The following is a 17,515-nucleotide window of genomic DNA, read 5'->3' on the forward strand; positions in this document are numbered from 1 at the left end:
GATGGTTTTCTTTCCAGGTTGCTCCTATAAGGCACTATTTAAAAAGGCACTGATAAAGTTTGGATATTTGTCAGTGCCTGAATCTCATGTTGAATTGTAATTCCAAATTGTATTAGTCCATTTTCATACTGCTATGAAGAAAAACCTGAGACTGGGTAATTTATAAAGAAAAGGAAGTTTAATGGACTCACAGTTCCACATGGCTGGGGAGGCCTCACTATCATGGCTTAAGGCAAAGGAGGAGCAAAGGCACATCTTACATGGTGGCAGACAAGAAAGTGTGTGCAGGGGAACTGCCCTTTACAAAACCATCAGAGCTCATGAGACTTATGTACTATCATGAGAATGGCAAGGGAAAAACCTGCCCCCATGATTAAATTACCTCCCAACAGGTCCCTTCCTCCCACCAGGTTCCTTTCACAACATGTGGGGATTATGGGAGCTACAATTCAAGATGAAATTTTGGTGGGGACACAGCCAAACCATATCATTCCACCCTGGGATCCTCCCAAATCTCATGCCCTCAAATTTCAAACCAATTATGTCTTTCCAACAGTCCCCCAAAGTCTTAACTCAATTCAGCATTAACTCAAAAGTCCACAGTCCAAAGTCTTATCTGAGACAAGGCAAGTCTTTTCTGCCTATGAGCCTGTAAAATCGAAAGCAAGTTAGTTACTTCCTGGATACAGTGGGGTACAGGCATTGGGTAAATACACCTGTTCCAAACAGGAGAAATTAGTCAAAACAAAAGGGCTACAGGCCCCATGCAAGTCCAAAATCCAGCAGGGCGGTCAAATCATAAAGCTTCAAAATGATGTCCTTTGACCTAATGTCTCACATCCAGATCATGCTGATGCAAGAGGTAGGCTCCCACGGTCTTGGGCAGCTCTGCCGCTGTGGCTTTGCAGGATACAGCCTACCTCCTGGCTACTGGCATTTTATGTCTGCAGCTTTTCCAGGTGCATGGTGCAAGCTGTTGGTGGAGCTACCATTCTGTGTCTGGAGGCTAGTTGCTCTCTTCTCATAGCTCCACTAAGCAGTGCTCCAGTGGGGACTCTGTGTGGAGCTCCTGCCCCACATTTCTCTTCTGCACTGCCCTCACAGATGTTCTCCATGAGGGCTCTGCCCCTGTAGCATACCTCTGCCTGAACATCCAGGGGTTCCATGCAGACTCTGAAATCTAGGCAGCAGTTCTAAAACCTAAGTTCTTGACTTCTGCTCACCCGCAGGCTCAACATGATGTGTAAGCTGGCAAGCCTTGGGGCTTACACCCTCTGAAGAAATGACCTGAGCTGTACGTTGCCCTCTTTTATCCACAGCTGGGACACAGGGCACCAAGTCCCAAGACTGCACAAAACAGCAAGGCCGTAGGCCTGCCCACAAAACCATTTTTCTCTCCTAGGCTTCCCTAATTGTGTTGGGAAGGGCTGCTTTGAAGACCTCAGACGTACCCTGGAGACATTTTCCCCATTGTCCTGGTGATTAACATTTGGCTCCTTGATACTCATGCAGATTTCTGCAGCAGGCTTGAATTTCTCCTCAGAAAATGTGTTTTTATTTTCTATCACATCATTTGGCTGCGCATTTTCCAAACTTGTATGCTCTGCTTCCCTTTTAAACGCAAGTTCCAATTCCAAACCATGTCTTTGTGAATACATAAAACTGAATGAGTAGTAGCCCTTAAGTCACATCTTGAATACTTTGCTGCTTAGAAATTTCTTCCACCAGATGCCCTAAGTCATCTCTCTCAAGTTCAAAGTTTCACAGATTTCTAGGGCAGGGGCAAAATGCTGCCAGTCTCTTTGCCAAAACATAGCAAGAGTCTCCTGTGCTGTAGTTCCCAACAAGTTCCTCATCTCTATCTGAGACAACCTCAGCCAGGTCTTTATTATCCATATCACTATCAGCATTTTGGTCAAAGCCATTCAACAAATCTCTGGGAAGTTTCAGACTTTCCCACAACTTCTTGTCTTCTGAGCCCTCCAAGTCTCTAGGAAGCTCTGAACTTTCCCATATTTTCCTGTCTTCCTCTGAGCCCTCCAAACTGTTCAAACCTCTGCCTGTTACCCAGCTCCAAAGTCACTTCCACATTTTCAGATATTCTTATAACAGTACCCCACTCTACTGGTACCAATTTACTGTATTAGTTCATTTTCATACTGCTATGAAGAAAAACCTGAGACTGAGTAATTTATAAAGAAAAAGAGGTTTAATGGACTCACAGTTCCAAATGGCTGGGGAGGCCTCACAATCATGGCAGAAGGCGAAGGAGGAGCAAAGGCATGTCTTACATGGCGGCAGGCAAGAGAGCAGGTGCAGGGGAACTGCCCTTTATAAAACCATCAGATCTCATGAGTCTTATTCACTATTAAGAGAACAGCCTGGGAAAAACCTGCCCCCGTGATTCAATTACCTCCCACTAAGTCCTTCCTATGACACATGGGGATTATGGGAGCTATAATTCAAGATGAGATTTTGATGGGGACACAGCCAAACCATATCACAGAGGCCTGGTGAGAGGCATTTGATACATGGAGGCAGATCTCTCATGGCTTGGGGCTGTTTTCATGATAGTAAGTTCTCACAAGATCTGATTGTTTAAAAGTATATGGTGCCTGCCCCCCACTCTCTCTCTCCTTGCTCCCGCTTTTGCCATGTGACATGCCTGCTCCCCCTCCACCTTCCATCCTGATTGTAAGCTTCCCAAGGCCTCCCTAGAAGCTGAGCAGAAGCCAGCACCATGTCATCTCCTGTAAAGCCTGCAAAACCAGGAAGCAATTAAACCTCTTTTCTTTATAAGTTACCCAGTCTAAGCTATCTTTATAGCCATGCGAGAATGGCCTAATAGAGGCACCAGAAGTAGAAAACTACTTATGGTACAAACAGGCCTTTGTCCTTAAGCCTAAAATACAGACAGAGAACATGGAACTCATAGGAATTTTTTGCCCAGAGAAGCAGGTGCTCTTGATCATCAGTGAAGAATCTTCTTCCTTTCCAAGACTGCCATTTCTTCCCCCTCTCACCTCTGGGACCTTCATCCATCAAGTATCTTTTTTTTTCCTTTCATACCTACACAATTTTTTTCCTTTCACTGGCATCAATTCTTATGTCTTAAAAATGCTGAGGTTGTTTTTTTCTTGAATATACAAACACCTTTCCTTCAACCCTAGAGAGGTAACAAGATCAAGTCACCTTTCCCACCAACCCGGACTTAATCTTGTTACCTCTCTTTATGCAGCTTCATAAATGACTCAAACTTTCATGCAACAGCTATTTGAGAGAGGCATGTTCTCTAAAGGGCAATTGCAGCAGCTTTCTGGCATGAGTAACATTTGGATACACAGAAATGCCTAACAGCCATACCCCCAAAGAATCTGAAATGGACTTCCTACAGGGGTCGATCTGACTGCCCCACAGAGAAGCCATGCTCTTTCACAGCAGCTGGGACTGCAGCTGTAGGGGAGGAAGCTTGGATTGTCAATTAGAAGAGAGGTTTTAGCATATTATACTAAAATGCCCCATTAAAGAAAGTGAAAGAGTGGTTTTAAATAGGACCCCATTTTAGTATGCTCAAGAAGCTAACATGATCAATGTCTAGAATTTGTCATCATGTTCAGCAGTGAAATAGAATTATGTGTCTTTGCTTGGGTTCTTCCTGAAGCTGATCTTGGACCAAGGATTTGGGTGTAAGTGGGTTGCTAAGGCACAGCTTCCAGAGGAAACTAGTAAGGGAGTGGAAGAAGCAGGCTGCAGGAAGGAAAGAGAGAAGCTAAGTAAAGTTGAGATGTCAGGTGAAGTCCCAGACTCAGCCTGATCTCCAGGGTGCGAAGTGTTTACCCCACCTTCAGGTACAAGAGCTGGGATAAATCCACACCAGTAAGTCATTGACTATAGGTCGTGTGGGAGTGGAGGAGGACATATAATTCCCAGGTGGTTCCTCTTCTTATAGTCTAGGCAGGCTCCAGTATCCAAGGGCAAGCTGCTGAATGTTGCAGGTGTAAATATTAAGCAGCAGAAACACTGAAGCTGGGACTGGGAATGGTGGGTGGCTCATGCCTGTAATCCTAGCACTTCGCAGGTCAGAGGCAGAAGGATCACTTGAGCCCAGGAGTTTGAGACCAGCCTGGGTAACATAAGTGACCCCTCTTTACTAAAAACAAAAACAAAATTTAAAAAGTCAGGTGTGGTGGCATGCACCACCTGTAGTCCCAGCTACTTAGGAGGCTAGAGTAGGAGGATTTCTTGAGCCCAGGAGGTCAAAGCTATGGTGAGCTGTGATCACACCACTGCACTCCAGCCTGGATGACAGAGTGAGACGCTATTTGAAAAACAAACAAAATGCAACAACCCCCCCCCCCCAAAACATTGAAGCTGGAGATGAGTGGAGAGAGCTGGTAAAATGGATGCAAGGGGGTCCAGTCTTCTCTTTGACAGTGTCTGCTATGTGTCCCTAATGGTATATGCTCCTCTGTTGTGATAGTTCCAGTGTATAGTGGGTCAATTGCAAGGATGCTAAACTCTTAAATTATGAATCAACCCAGGACAAGTGTGGCCATTCTGGATACAGCCTGGCTGTATTTAGTGATATTAACTATGCACAAACCCGATGACCCAGCAGCAGTTCTACTTACATCTCCCAGAGAAATCATGCAAGTCCCCCTGGAGACTTGACAATGATGTATAGCATAGTGTTGTTTAGGGTAGCAAACGACTGGATAAGCAAGATACATATCCCCATATGTGTCTGTTTTCAAGCTACTGATAAAGGGATACCTAAGACTGGACAATTTACAAAAGAAAGAGGAATATTGGACTTAGAGTTCCACATGGCTGGGAAGGCCTCACAATCATGGCAGAAGGTGAAAGGCATGTCTCACATGGCAACAGACAAGAGAAGAGAGCTTGTGGAGGAGAACTCCCCTTTTAAAAACCATCAGATCTCTTGAGACTTATTCACTATCACGAGAATAGCACTGCAAAGACCTGCCACCATGATTCAGTCATCTCCCACTGGGTCTCTCCCACATGTGGGAATTATGGGAGCTACAAGATGAGAGATGGGTGAGGACACAGAGCCAAACTATATCACCATATATATGGTTTTCCTCCATATATATATGGATTGTTTATTAATTATTGTTCTATAAGAGTTTTAAAGATATTATTCATATATTTGATATATTCTTTTTAGAATTTGTAAGGGAAAATTATTTTTAAAAACTAATAAAAATTGACAAATGACCTGAGCTAAAAATGTCAAGAAGGAGCTGAAATAAAGAGTAGCAAGATACATAGACAATTCTTTCTTTCTTTCTTTCTTTCTTTCTTTCTTTCTTTCTTTCTTTCTTTCTTTCTTTCTTTCTTTCTTTTTTTCTTTCTTTCTTTCTTTCTTTCTCTTTCTTTTTTTCTTTCTTTCCCTCCCTCCCTCCCTTTCTTCCTTCCTTCTTTCCTTTCTTTCTTTCCCTCCCTCACGTCCTTCCTTCCTTCTTTCTTTCTTTCCCTCCCTCCCTCCCTCTCTTCCTTCCTTCCTTTTTTTTGACAGTGTCTCACTGTCACCCAGGCTGGTGTGCACTGGTACCATCTCAGCTCACTGCAACTTCCACCTCCTGGGTTCCACAGATTCTCCTGCCTCAGCTTCCCAAGTAGCTAGACAACCTTCCAAGTAGCTGGGATTACAGGTGCCCACCACCATGTTTGGCTAATTTTTGTATTTTTCATGGAGACGGGGTTTCGCCATGTTGGTCAGGCTGGTCTTGAACTCCTGAGTACTGGGATTACAGGCATGAACCACACTGTATCTGGCCAATTCTCCTTTCTTTGGGAAGTCACCCTCCTACCCCCAGCTACAGGGGTTGGCCCTGCTTGCTACATCTAAGTTGGTCAGCAGAATTCCATTTGTCCCAATGGAATCTTGACTGAGAGGGAGGGGCAGTAAGCCAGCCTAACCCTATTAGATTTCATAACATGGAGGAAAGATTGGACCTATGACATTAATTTTTCATTAGGCACAAATATATTCCCTTCACCTGCTCATATTTAGTAGGTTTTCTCATTTTAGGATATTTTAGAAGCACAAGCACTTAACTGAAGTTAACCCCATAAGTCATACTCTGAGAGAAAGAGAGAGATATAGTTCATGGAGAAATGGCTTTATTCTGAAAAAAGCATGCATAAAAGGAGTGAGTTAGAGGTCGAATGGGGTGGCTCACGCCTGTAATTGCAGCCCTTTTGGAGACTGAGGCAGGTGGATTTCTTGAGCTCAGGAGTTTGAGACCTCCCTGGGCAACATGGGGAAACCCTGTCTTTACTAAAAATACAAAAATTAGCTGGGTATGGTGACATGTGTCTGCAGTGCCAGCTACTGGGGAAGCTGAGGTGGGAGGATCTCTTGAGCCCAGGAGGTTGAGGCTGCAGTGAATCGAGGTTGTACCACAGCACTCCAGCCTGGGCAACAGAGTAAGATCCTGTCTCAAAACAAAACAAACAAACAAAAAACCAAACAAAAATGTGCTCTGGAGGTGCCTTGGGCCTGTGATTTGGCTGACAATGTGGTACTATGTCATTACTCCCATCTGGGACAAATCTATCACACAACATCAAGTATACAATTGTATCTACTTTCATAGAATCAAATTCAAGTGAAAGATGATCAGTTCCGTGTAGATAAACTAGATAACTGTGGTTTAGGATTAAAAGGGAAAAATTTGTGGAATTCTCTATATTCCTCTAGGAAGATTCCGTGACTCTTCCAATCCTAACTAGGGTTGGCTCTGCTGTTCCTAATTTATTACCTCCCTGAAAGAAACACAGATGATAGGATCTACTTAATCATATTGATGCTAAAAGCTTGGGAAACTAGGAGACATAATGAGTCCTGGCTTCATCAAATCAAAAATGAACTATTCCAGCATGTCTCATAGAGAAAGCCCAGTTTTACAGTTACAATGTTATTTTCAATTTTTGATTCTTTCCTGATTCTAGGAACTCAAGTCTGTCTCCTTTCAGTTTTAGAAACAAAAAGTTGAAGTGTATCAGTGCTGACCAAATATAGACACTGGTTTGTCTTGTTACTATTTAGAGAAAAGTATGGCAGAAGATTTTCCAAATGTAGGATTATTTAAAAAACCACTGGGGTTTTCAATGTGAAGACCCCACTGGAATTTCAGAAACATTCAACTGCATATGGTGAACTTGCGCTCTGCTTTAACTTTGCTTTGAAGTATAGAGAAAAATCGATAATACAGTGCTATACTCTATTATTTTACAAATAAAGAAATAGAAGACTCAGAATCATGAGCTTGGAGTGGTTTGGGAAGGCTGGCAGTGCGTTTCCTTCACTCTACACATAGAAGGTTTTCCATGCTATCTCATGAACTAGTGATACTCCTAAGAACCACAGTAGAGGTAATAGATTAGTCAAAGATTGACATTTGTCTCAGCTATTTCCTAGTTATATCTAGGAATTGTGTTTTATTATTTGGATAATTTTAAATTTACTGGGTTTACTTTTGAATGGAAAATAATATGTATTTATTGACTTTATAAAAACTCATAATGTAGAGGCAATACTATATTGCTTATTCTTATGCTGTTCTCCTGGCGGTGACATAACATTCATGCAAAGTAAAATGAGAGTTACGGAAGCAAAGGCCCTCATACTTGTCCGCTGATGTTCACCAACTGAAGTTAAAAGAATTTTGACTACTCTTTCCTTTGTGCCTTTACCAGCCCCTATGCTGATGTCTATTGAGTCACCACTAAGCTTGTCACTGCATTTATTTGCTTATACATCTGATTTCATGTTCCCAGCTATTAGCACAATGTAATATGATGGTTGTTCATGGTATCTGTGTTGAGTGAACAGATAAATCAAGAGGGGGATGGAGGGAGGGATGAAATGATGCAGCACAGGGGATTTTTTAGGGCAGCGGGACTCTTCTGAATGATACTGCAATGGTGGCTATGTGACTTATACATTTGTCCAAACCCATAGAATGTTGAGCAGAGTGAACCTTAATGTAAACTATAATCTTTAGTTAATAGTATTGCATCAATATTGGTTTGTTTACTCTAATAAATGTGCCACACTAATACAAGGTGTAAAAAATAGGGGGAAACTGTGTGGGGAAGGGGGAGAAAGGAGGACATGTAAAAATTTTCTATAATTTTGGATCAGTTTTTCTGTAAACCTAGAACTGCTCTAAAAAACATCAAGTCTATTAAGTTAACAATAACAAAAGATGACTCAATTCTTATTTGACATGGTCTTAGAATACGTGTATTGCAAGCAACAGAAAACCAGATTTAAGTAGTGTAGGTGAAAAGGTAAATGTGTTGGTTTGTTTACTGAAGCCACAAGAAAGCATCAAGGAGAACTAGAACTGGGGGCTTTAATGCTCTTCGTCTTTGTGAGACTTTAGATTGATTTTCTTCATAATGCCCCACCACAGCGTCCAGCCACACCCATGCTCACAGCCTCCCATCCCTGCTTTGGTAGGAAAAGAGCTCTTTCTGACTTAGTTCTTACTGGAAAAACTCCCAGAGGATGCTGGTCAGCCCCACCTAAACTAATCACATATGGGAGAGGAGAGATTGGCTTCAACTGGAATACAGCTGTTTACAAGGCTGGAAACAAGTAGGCATGTCAGGGGCCTATTGTAGTTATCCTGGCAAGAGAAGATGGTGCTCTGACTAGGGAGGTAGAGGCAGAGACAAAGAAGTGGTCAGGTGCTGGATATATTCTTAAGATAGGACTCTCAGGACTTATTGAGAGGTTGGCTCTAAGGTGTGAGGTAAAGGAATGAGCAATGATTTCAAAGTTTTTATCCTGAACAACTCTTTAAAAATGGGGCTGTCTTTAAGTGAGCAGAGGAATATTATGGCAGTACAGGCTGGAAGCTATCAGGACCTTCATTTTGGATATATTATGGTCTACTACCCATCCAACTGTGGATGTCAAATAAACAGTTGGATATATATGAGTCTCTTCCTCCAGACATCTACCTGACATATTGCTTATTGACTGTAATTGTGTATTGCCTATCTTCTTCCTAGAATGCAAGCGCTATGAGATCCAGGACTTTGCCTTTTTTGTTTACTATGTCTCCAATATCTGGAAGAATGCCTGGTGCATAGTAGATGCCCAGTTAGACTTGCTGGAAAGGTAAATGAAGGAATGAATGACAGAGTTAAATGCTGAGTACAACAAAATAGGTTGGTTGAGAATAGAGGTAGGAGGTACCTGTTTGATAGTAAATTGCTTTCCAGGATATTACTAAGGAGAGATTTGCAACAGGCATTATATAACAAACATTTTCTATGGAAAACTATGTAAAAATGAAGAGACACCTGAAAGGTTTCTGTAAACTTTTATTTTATACTTATGGGCCACTGCCAACTCAGGGCCTTGGCTTCTGGCTCATTTCTACAAAGTTACTTGTTGAAAGATGTAGTAAAGGTAGAAATTGGAAATATTTCTACTAGTAAACCACAGTTATTTACCAGTCCATAAATAAAATGCACATTGAAGCCTTCAGAAATCTATGACTTTCTGAATTTAAAAATGCATTTTTTTATATGAAAGAAACAAAACATATTGAAAAAAAAGGGAATTGTCTAAACAAAATGATGTGAACCTATGGCTTACGTTATAGGCATGTATCACTGCATATGATGTACCAGTGGAATAATAGATTTGACTGCTAACACACAAAAGAGCAGTACTTCCTAGCCTTGCAATTCAAGCAACTGGAACCTGATGTTATTTTACCTGTGCCTGTCTAAAATATGGCCCAACAAATTATCTTACCTAATTCGTTATCAGTGATCTGTCTGTTGAAGTATGACACGTCAGACAACCTGGCAATTTCATTACCACACTGAGTTGAGGATAAGAACAATGTAATACTTCAAATTGTAATAACTTTTGTTCTAGTACAGGAAACAATATGACCCTAAATGCTGCTTGATCAAACCAACCAACCAAACAAAACCCTATATTGCTAGTCCACAGCTCATCCACTTTCATGTTGCCTCTTATAGTCTATTTGTAATGGTAACATGGTCACAAGATTTACGAATGCAGAAGGTTGGTACAGGTTAAAATGGACCAGGCAGGTTACTTGGAGTATGCACTTTGGCACAACTGCAGGGCACAATTATTAGATTAGATTAAATCCATACATACCATCACACACATGCATATATCACACACAAATACATTCCACAGAGACAGTCCAGAAAAGTGGGCTAAAAGCAATTTACAATTGTTTATATATATACACATATGCTAGTAAAAGATTTTCTGCTGTACTCACAGTCTGTAAACATCTGGGAAAATGCCCAGCAAAAGTCACTGTGGGCCCTTTGAAATGGTAACAATGTGGGAGACAGACGGTGGGGTGGGGATTTAGGTTCATACTGAAAACCCAGAGAAGCGAAGAACCATAAGTTCTGGTGTTATTTGGGGGTAACTATTGTTCATTGACATGATAAACTCATCTGGCCACTTTGAAATTATGTTTCCTTATATGGAAAAGGGAATGACCAAAAAAGGTTTACTGCCCATTAACGTTTTAAGAAAAATTAAGAGAATAGGAGGTGATAGGTATATACATATATAGTTACTATTAAAAATACCTCAATGAAAATTTCCAAATCATCTGAAAAATTCAATCTTTTTCTCCTACATGGGCTTTAGACTTCTATAGACAGTGCACTGAAAGTCTCAGGCAGAGTTAAATGACACATACATTTAAATTTTGGTACATGATACTGATTTTACATATAAAATTTACATGAAAAACAGATTGGACTTGTGAAAAAGAACTATCTGATTCAAGCATTACTTTTGAATTTGACATACAAAACATATTCAAATCTCTTGTAATAAAACACCATTTAAAAAAGAAAATACAGTTTTAAAAAGTTCTTTGAGTAACATCTGTTAAACTGCCCAGTGTGTCATCAGACTGTGTATTAAGGGCCTGTAGTATTTGCCGTAGCTTTGGAATTTGTGTTGTATTTTTTTTTAAAAAAACAGTGACATGAAAAATTCTAACTGCTCACCTGAATACTATTTTTGTCTTTCTCTATCTCTCTTTTTTTTTTTCAAACTGTGTAAATAAGTTCAAATAATCATGTTAGGCTATTAGGCAGTTCAAAAATACTGGCACCAAATGACATTTCAAATACAAGTGACTTGAGCCCATAGTGTGTTTGGCTGAAGGAAAAAAAAAATCACTTAAAAAAAGTAGAAAATCTTGTCATAATCTCTTAACATTTCATGGTGACCAGCTCCCACTGAACATTTACCAGGACTGCCATAACAGCTAGCCATGTACTCGAAAACTCTATTTTCATGCAAAAGTAGCAAATGCCCTTCTATTTTCATTTAACAGTCTCCATTCTCCCCTAGCTCCCACCATTTTTTAGTGCTGAACACAACACATGGAATATGTACATTAGATCAATTAAAGAAGTATGATTCGTAGATGTTGTGGGTGGATAAACCAGTCTACCCTTGTGGTTTTGGAAAGCCTTTCTTCTTGGGTGTGGGAGTGAGTTAAGAAAAAGGATCAGAGAAGAGATTTCCGGAGTCACAGTTGCCTTGTGTTTTTTTTTCTCCGAGAGGATTATGGGAGTACCCGAGGAGTGCTTCTCAGGGTGGTCAGTTCATGCTGTCTTTGTGGCTGCTCCGATCTGTGTTGTGGTTGTTTTGATCATGGTTTTTCCACTGGATGCTTGTTCCATTCATGGGGACCGAGGTCATCAGACTTTTGGACTGGTAACAGCAGCAGCAGAGGCATGACTGGGGGAAGGAACAGACTCGAAGTAAGGCGAGACTACCAGCCCATTCCCAGCCAAACACAGCGGCCTTGGGCCATACCAACGAGGGGAAAATGTCCATTCGCATTTGAGGGAAGTGAACCTCTATAGTAACCTAGGGTGGAGAGCCTGTTCTCTCCAGGCAGGAGTTAAACTGTCCATTCCAGTTCAGAGAAGTAGAGTCTTTGTTTCTCGTTTTAATTCTATTACCATGTACAAGAAAAAGGGAAGGCAGTATTGGTGAGAGGGAGGGTTCTCCACCGCTTGGGGCAGGCATGGGTAGGGCTGGGCAAGGGGGGTTCCTAGCATTTTTTCAGTGTGCACCAACTGTGTGGCTGTCTGCACCAGGTACCTCATCAGATCCTCACAACAGCCTTGGATGGCAGGTGCTAATCCCTCATTTTATGAATGAGGACAGTGAGGTCCAGGGAGGATAATGAGAGGCAGAACTGGCATTAGAACCCATGACTCTGTAGATTGGGCTCTTTCTCTTGGGTATGCTGCCTTTTTAGGAAGATCCAACAAAAAGTGGGATTAATTTCTTATAATTTTTACCTTGATTTTCCCCTCCTCTCAATGAATATGTAAATTAATGCATAAATAATAATTAATTTCAGCTTATATAATGTACTAGTTTTAATGTGCGTGTTAGTCAATCCATTTTAGGTAGACCGTTTTGTGACTGGCAAACATTTCCAAGAAGATCTCAGAAATACAGCCCAAAACTTCCATACCAAGTTTCATCTATTTGTGTGATTCTTTGGTTAATATATGTCTGTCTCTGTTTAGACTGTAAGTTCCATGAGGGCAGTACTGTGTTTTTCCTCTCTACTCTGTCCCTAATAGTAATCAACTCATATTGAGCACTTATTATTTTAAGTGAATATTACCCTCCTTATGAAAGAGATACTGTGATCATCCAATTTTATAGGTGAGGAAACTGAAAAAGCCGGAGAGGCACTAACCAGACCTGGGATAGACAGTTATCAAGTGCAGGGTTGTGATGTCCATCCAGGCTCTTTGCTTCCAGAGCCTGCATTCTTGACCTCTACCCTACTCTGCATCATATGTACCGTAAACTGAAGTTAAACAGCCTCTTCCAAGATAATAAAATCCAGTGAGGATTAAGTCTATGCTAAAACCATTTTCCAGGAGCCAGAAAATGACACATGAATAAGACAGGCTGAGAGCTTCTGAAGGACCTGGGTGGCTGAGCTGGCTGGAGGCTTGAAAGCAGAAGGAAACTGATTTTGAATAAAATTATATTTGTTCAGATTCCCACAGCAATAAGCACTTACTATCCTAGAAGATTCTATTACTAAGCACACAATTAAATAGCATTTAGTGAGCGCTTTCTTAACAATAGAGTTTATATTTTGTTGAGACTTTGGTTCAAGTCTACGACAATGTAAGGTATGAATAGTTCTTATGTACTCTGTGTGGCCTGGAGCATACATTGGAACATTCATCTCTAAAGGAGGGCTCTAAACTGGCATGTGATTTAGTCCTTTTGATTTTAACCTCTTTGTATGTGGTTGTCTAAATAAGAACTGCTTTTCTGTTATGCCGACAATCTGACTCTTTCTGGGTAATAAAACATGACTTCCACTTCACTGCTAAAAAGGAGTACAGCTGATCAAAGTAATATTGCAACTGGAATTGGCTGTGTCTGTTGACTGTTTAGTATATTCATTTTGTTGTCTTTAAAAAAATACTTGAAAAATCATCTTACCTGGAAACAATTTTTAAATTTCTTGCTCACAAAATACAGAGCTATGGGGTTTATACATGAATTCATGGTCGCCAAGTTAATACCGATGTAATCCATGAGCAGCAAGAAACTAGAGCAAAAGAAAGTGGCACAGAATAATTAGAACATATTGTTTTAAAATCTGCTAACTAGCATTTATTCCTAGTATAAGCATTTTTCTTGCCCAGAAGCCATTTCTTATAGGTGGCAGTTAGAATTTTGTTAAAAGTGCTTGTTTAAATGGCAGTTTCAGTTTTGCAGGACAGTTACAGATACATCACTACTTGGTTAGCTGAAACCCTATGCACAGTCTCAGGAGGGGAGTGGCAAGATAACAGATGTGGCTCGCACAGATTTTGGGATCAGTTATAGGCTATGTCAGCTAAAGAAAAAACTCAACTTTGCAGTTTAATTTTCAGGGCTAATGGGAATGTAGACTAGGTGGTTTTGTAAAAGTATTATAGATATGAAAATCTGAGAAACTCCAGTTTTCTAGCGAGTACATAGGATCGTACCTAAGTAATTCACATCGGTTCTTGTCCATCTCATTATACACGGTTTTCTTCAATATACGGCTTAAATGAAGAGGGAACCAGCAAAGAGCAAAAATTACAACCAAGCAGAAAACTGTTTTAGCCACTTCTCGACGCTAAAGGAAAGTGAGAAAAAAGAAAGTACAACAAGTTTAGTGTTTTTATACTAGATGCAAAAACTACACTACTAGGAAGTAGCAGACATCAGGGAAAGAATAATTCAAAAAGAGCCAGGAGAACAGCCTGGCTTACAGTGCCTCTAGGTCTTCAAGATTCTAAGGTCACATTCTAATCAAGGAATTGCTAATGATACTTCTGGGCAGCTTCCAGGAAGGATGGGGGCCTCAGGTTGGTTATTAGGGCCAGGATAGAGGTTATATGCCAGGAGAGAGGTGGGAACTGGCTGGAGGTGAGCCAACACCACTGTGGCTGAGTCTGCATGTATGTGTGTATGTGTGTGTAGGTGGGTGGGGTGTGACTGCATGGGGGAAAGGGTTAGCTAATGGCTCTTAATAACAGCTAACTAATTAGCATTAATGATGGCATGGCAGGCAAGGAGACTGAACATGATATGACAATGAATGGACAAATCAGCAAAGACCTTGAGAAAACAAAATAGGAGTGGAGAGCAGAAAAGTAATAGCAATATGTTTTCTCCTTTTCCTGATCTTGAACACAGCTACTATTGGGACTTTTTGCTCTTTAAATTCTTTTCTTAATGACATATAGTTTCTAAAAATATTGCATATTATTTGCAAACAATCTGGAAAATCTGGAACATGCTGACCTTGGACTGACTTTGTGGAAGGTTTGCATGCCTTTGAGTCTGCTCCAGATCAGAAAAACTGTAGGTTAGGAATTATCTGTAACTATTCATTGGTGTGCATTATTTGAGTATCATATTGCATGCATTTAGAAGCCTGACTAGGAACATAAAATGCAACTTGTCTGTAACTGGGATCAGTTAATGTCAAAATAAAACGGATTGAAAACAGAGTCTGGAAGGGTAATGCTGGCTCGACTTGAAACATACAACATTAAGTCTGGGAAGCGTACAGTAAACTCACTTGATTGGCTGAGCCAATCAAAAATATTCTGGGGCAGTTTTTATAACTCGCTACACTAGCCCAAAGAATTGAGAGTTCTTTAACCTCTCACAGTTATTGGGCTAGCTGGGATATGACTTCAGAGTAACGATTGAGGGAAGAAATAAAATAATCAAATCTGTAGGAATGGGGACTCTTTTTAAAAGGGTAATTTTATTTGTCCAGAAAGATAGCATGCCCAGAAAAATAGAAAAACAATGTATTAAGGGAGGGGTTACCTTTCCTGAGTGCATACTCAAAAAGGATAACCCTTTTAAAAGGTATTATTAGTACATTGCCATGTTAGTCTGATATTTGCTTAACCAATATCCATTCTCCTGTCTTCCTTACCGTCACTCAATTCTTGATTTGTTATGGCAGCTGGGGAGTCTGGCCTACTCATCTACATGGCCACTTGGCACAGTTTTGGCCCATTAGATGAAAAAGAAACCATTGCATGCATTTCCAGAAGAGCCACTGAAAAGTATAGGAACATTTCTTTGGTGTACACCCACTGTATGTTATTTTGTGCTCTTCCCCTCTTGTTGCTTGGAAATCAGGTGTAAAAGTAGAGCTGCTGCTACTGTCTTCGAAGACTGAAGGAAAGATAAGCAAAATGGTAGATACCTGGCCTCTAAGTTGGCTTGACCACTAAACCTTGATGTCTGAACTTTTTGCTATGGGAGAAAGATAAACTTCTTGATCAACTAACTGTTATTTTGAGTTTTGTGTTCCCAGCATCCAAACACAACCCCTAATTGATAAAACTGTCATCACTATGATAAGGAGAAATTGGAGACAACCAAGCAAGAAGCAAAACCATGAGCCCTACAGAGTGTTAGTCAGGATGGCAAGGCTTTGTGCTGTATGCTGGCTCTCTCACAGTCCCATCTGCAGGACCTCCAGTCACCCTTGCTCTTCTGTTATTAGGGTTTGCTACAGCTTTGAGTGGCACCAAAAGGAACATTAACTGCATGAGGACAAAATCTTGGATTTGAATCTCCATTTGGTTGAGCAAATTTCTTAATCATCTGTATAATAAAGATAATATATATCCTACCTATCTCATAGGGCCCTAGGAGGAATCAAATAAGAAAAAGACATGGAGATGGAAATGCGCTTTAAAACTTAAAAAATGCTATGTAAACATGAAGCAGCATAGGACTATTGTTCCTAAACCTTATTTAATTATTTCCACTGCAAATACCACTCATAGCTTAAACAGCCTCAATCACAGTGCGAATGCAAAAAACCACATTTTAAAAACATTGTTTTTCACAAACCCATTCTAACTACCTCCATTCCAAGAATGAGAGGAAATAATTGTAAACATATTAAGCAATTGGGAGTATTTAAAACTTTCATGCCTGAACAAAGTCATACTAAGGTTTCTCAATGTAGTCTTCCTGCTAAATGTCAATAAAAGATAATAGCTACCATTTGTATGGCATGTTAGATTATACAAAGTACATGCATACACATTCGTCCTTTTGATTCTCATAATATGATTGATTCATATATTTTATGCCCAATTTATGGATGAAGAGCTGACGCTCAGAAAAATCAGTATGGTAGTTGAAAAGAGTTGCTGATGAGGTAATTATATGGGACATGGTAATTATATAGGACAAATTTACAGACTCCATCAACAACTCACAGTAACTTTTGGTGTAGTTGAACATCATTATTTACTTTTCTATTGCAACAGGGAACTTACCTGAAGTCCTAGTTTTACTCTTAGAATTAATGTAAATTAACCTTTGCATAATACCTACTAGGAGCTGGGTTCTATTAGGCACCTTACATGTCTCAGGCAATCCCCATGATGTTTTATTTTATATATATCATGAGAAAATAGACGTGCAGAGAAATTAAGCAATTTGCCCAAGATCAGAGAGCTAATTATGAGTCTAGTTTTGCCCTTGAAAGCCCACAGCTTTATCTGTTCTAATTTCACCCAGGAGGGACCAACATTAGCCTCTGACTGACATGTTCAAATTCCTTCTAGAACTTTGGGCCCTCCAACATTTTACCTCTTCTAATGTACATGATCCCATTTCCTAGTGTAAGTCTCACATTAGACATTGCTCTGATGAGGTTCATCTCCTTTTTCCTACTCCCCAAATGCATGGTTCCTATTCCACATTCTAACTAGCTTCATGTTCTTCCACCTGAAATGCTCTCTGTCGACTTCTTCCCCATCAAATCCCATTTATCCTTCAAGGTTCAGTTCAGTCTCCCTCGTCCATGAATAGCTTCCCCATGACTCTATCTCATACCCTCCCTGGCTTTCTGTAGCACAGGCTACTTGGATCACAACT

At 40.4% G+C, this 17,515-nt stretch overlaps 1 protein-coding gene and 1 long non-coding RNA gene across 3 annotated transcripts in view; one reads left to right on the forward strand and one right to left on the reverse strand.

The window, feature by feature from the left end:
* LOC144581741 (uncharacterized) overlaps positions 1 to 17,515 on the forward strand; it is a 100,297-nt gene that overhangs the window by 80,441 nt on the left and 2,341 nt on the right. The gene's annotated exons all lie outside the window — the stretch shown is intronic.
* Positions 9,353 to 17,515, reverse strand: part of EDNRA (endothelin receptor type A) — a 63,658-nt gene continuing 55,495 nt past the window's right edge. For both annotated transcript variants that reach the window (XM_035292864.3, XM_002745424.7), the window contains 3 exons: positions 14,092 to 14,225; positions 13,559 to 13,667; positions 9,353 to 11,809 (listed from right to left, as the gene is read on the reverse strand). In XM_035292864.3, coding sequence (XP_035148755.1) covers positions 11,669 to 11,809; positions 13,559 to 13,667; positions 14,092 to 14,225 — 384 coding nt within the window. In that variant the 3' untranslated portion in view covers positions 9,353 to 11,668. The remainder of the gene's footprint in view (positions 11,810 to 13,558; positions 13,668 to 14,091; positions 14,226 to 17,515) is intronic.

The sequence above is a fragment of the Callithrix jacchus genome, chromosome 3 (assembly GCF_049354715.1).
Source record: "Callithrix jacchus isolate 240 chromosome 3, calJac240_pri, whole genome shotgun sequence".
Classification (NCBI taxonomy): domain Eukaryota; kingdom Metazoa; phylum Chordata; class Mammalia; order Primates; family Cebidae; genus Callithrix; species Callithrix jacchus.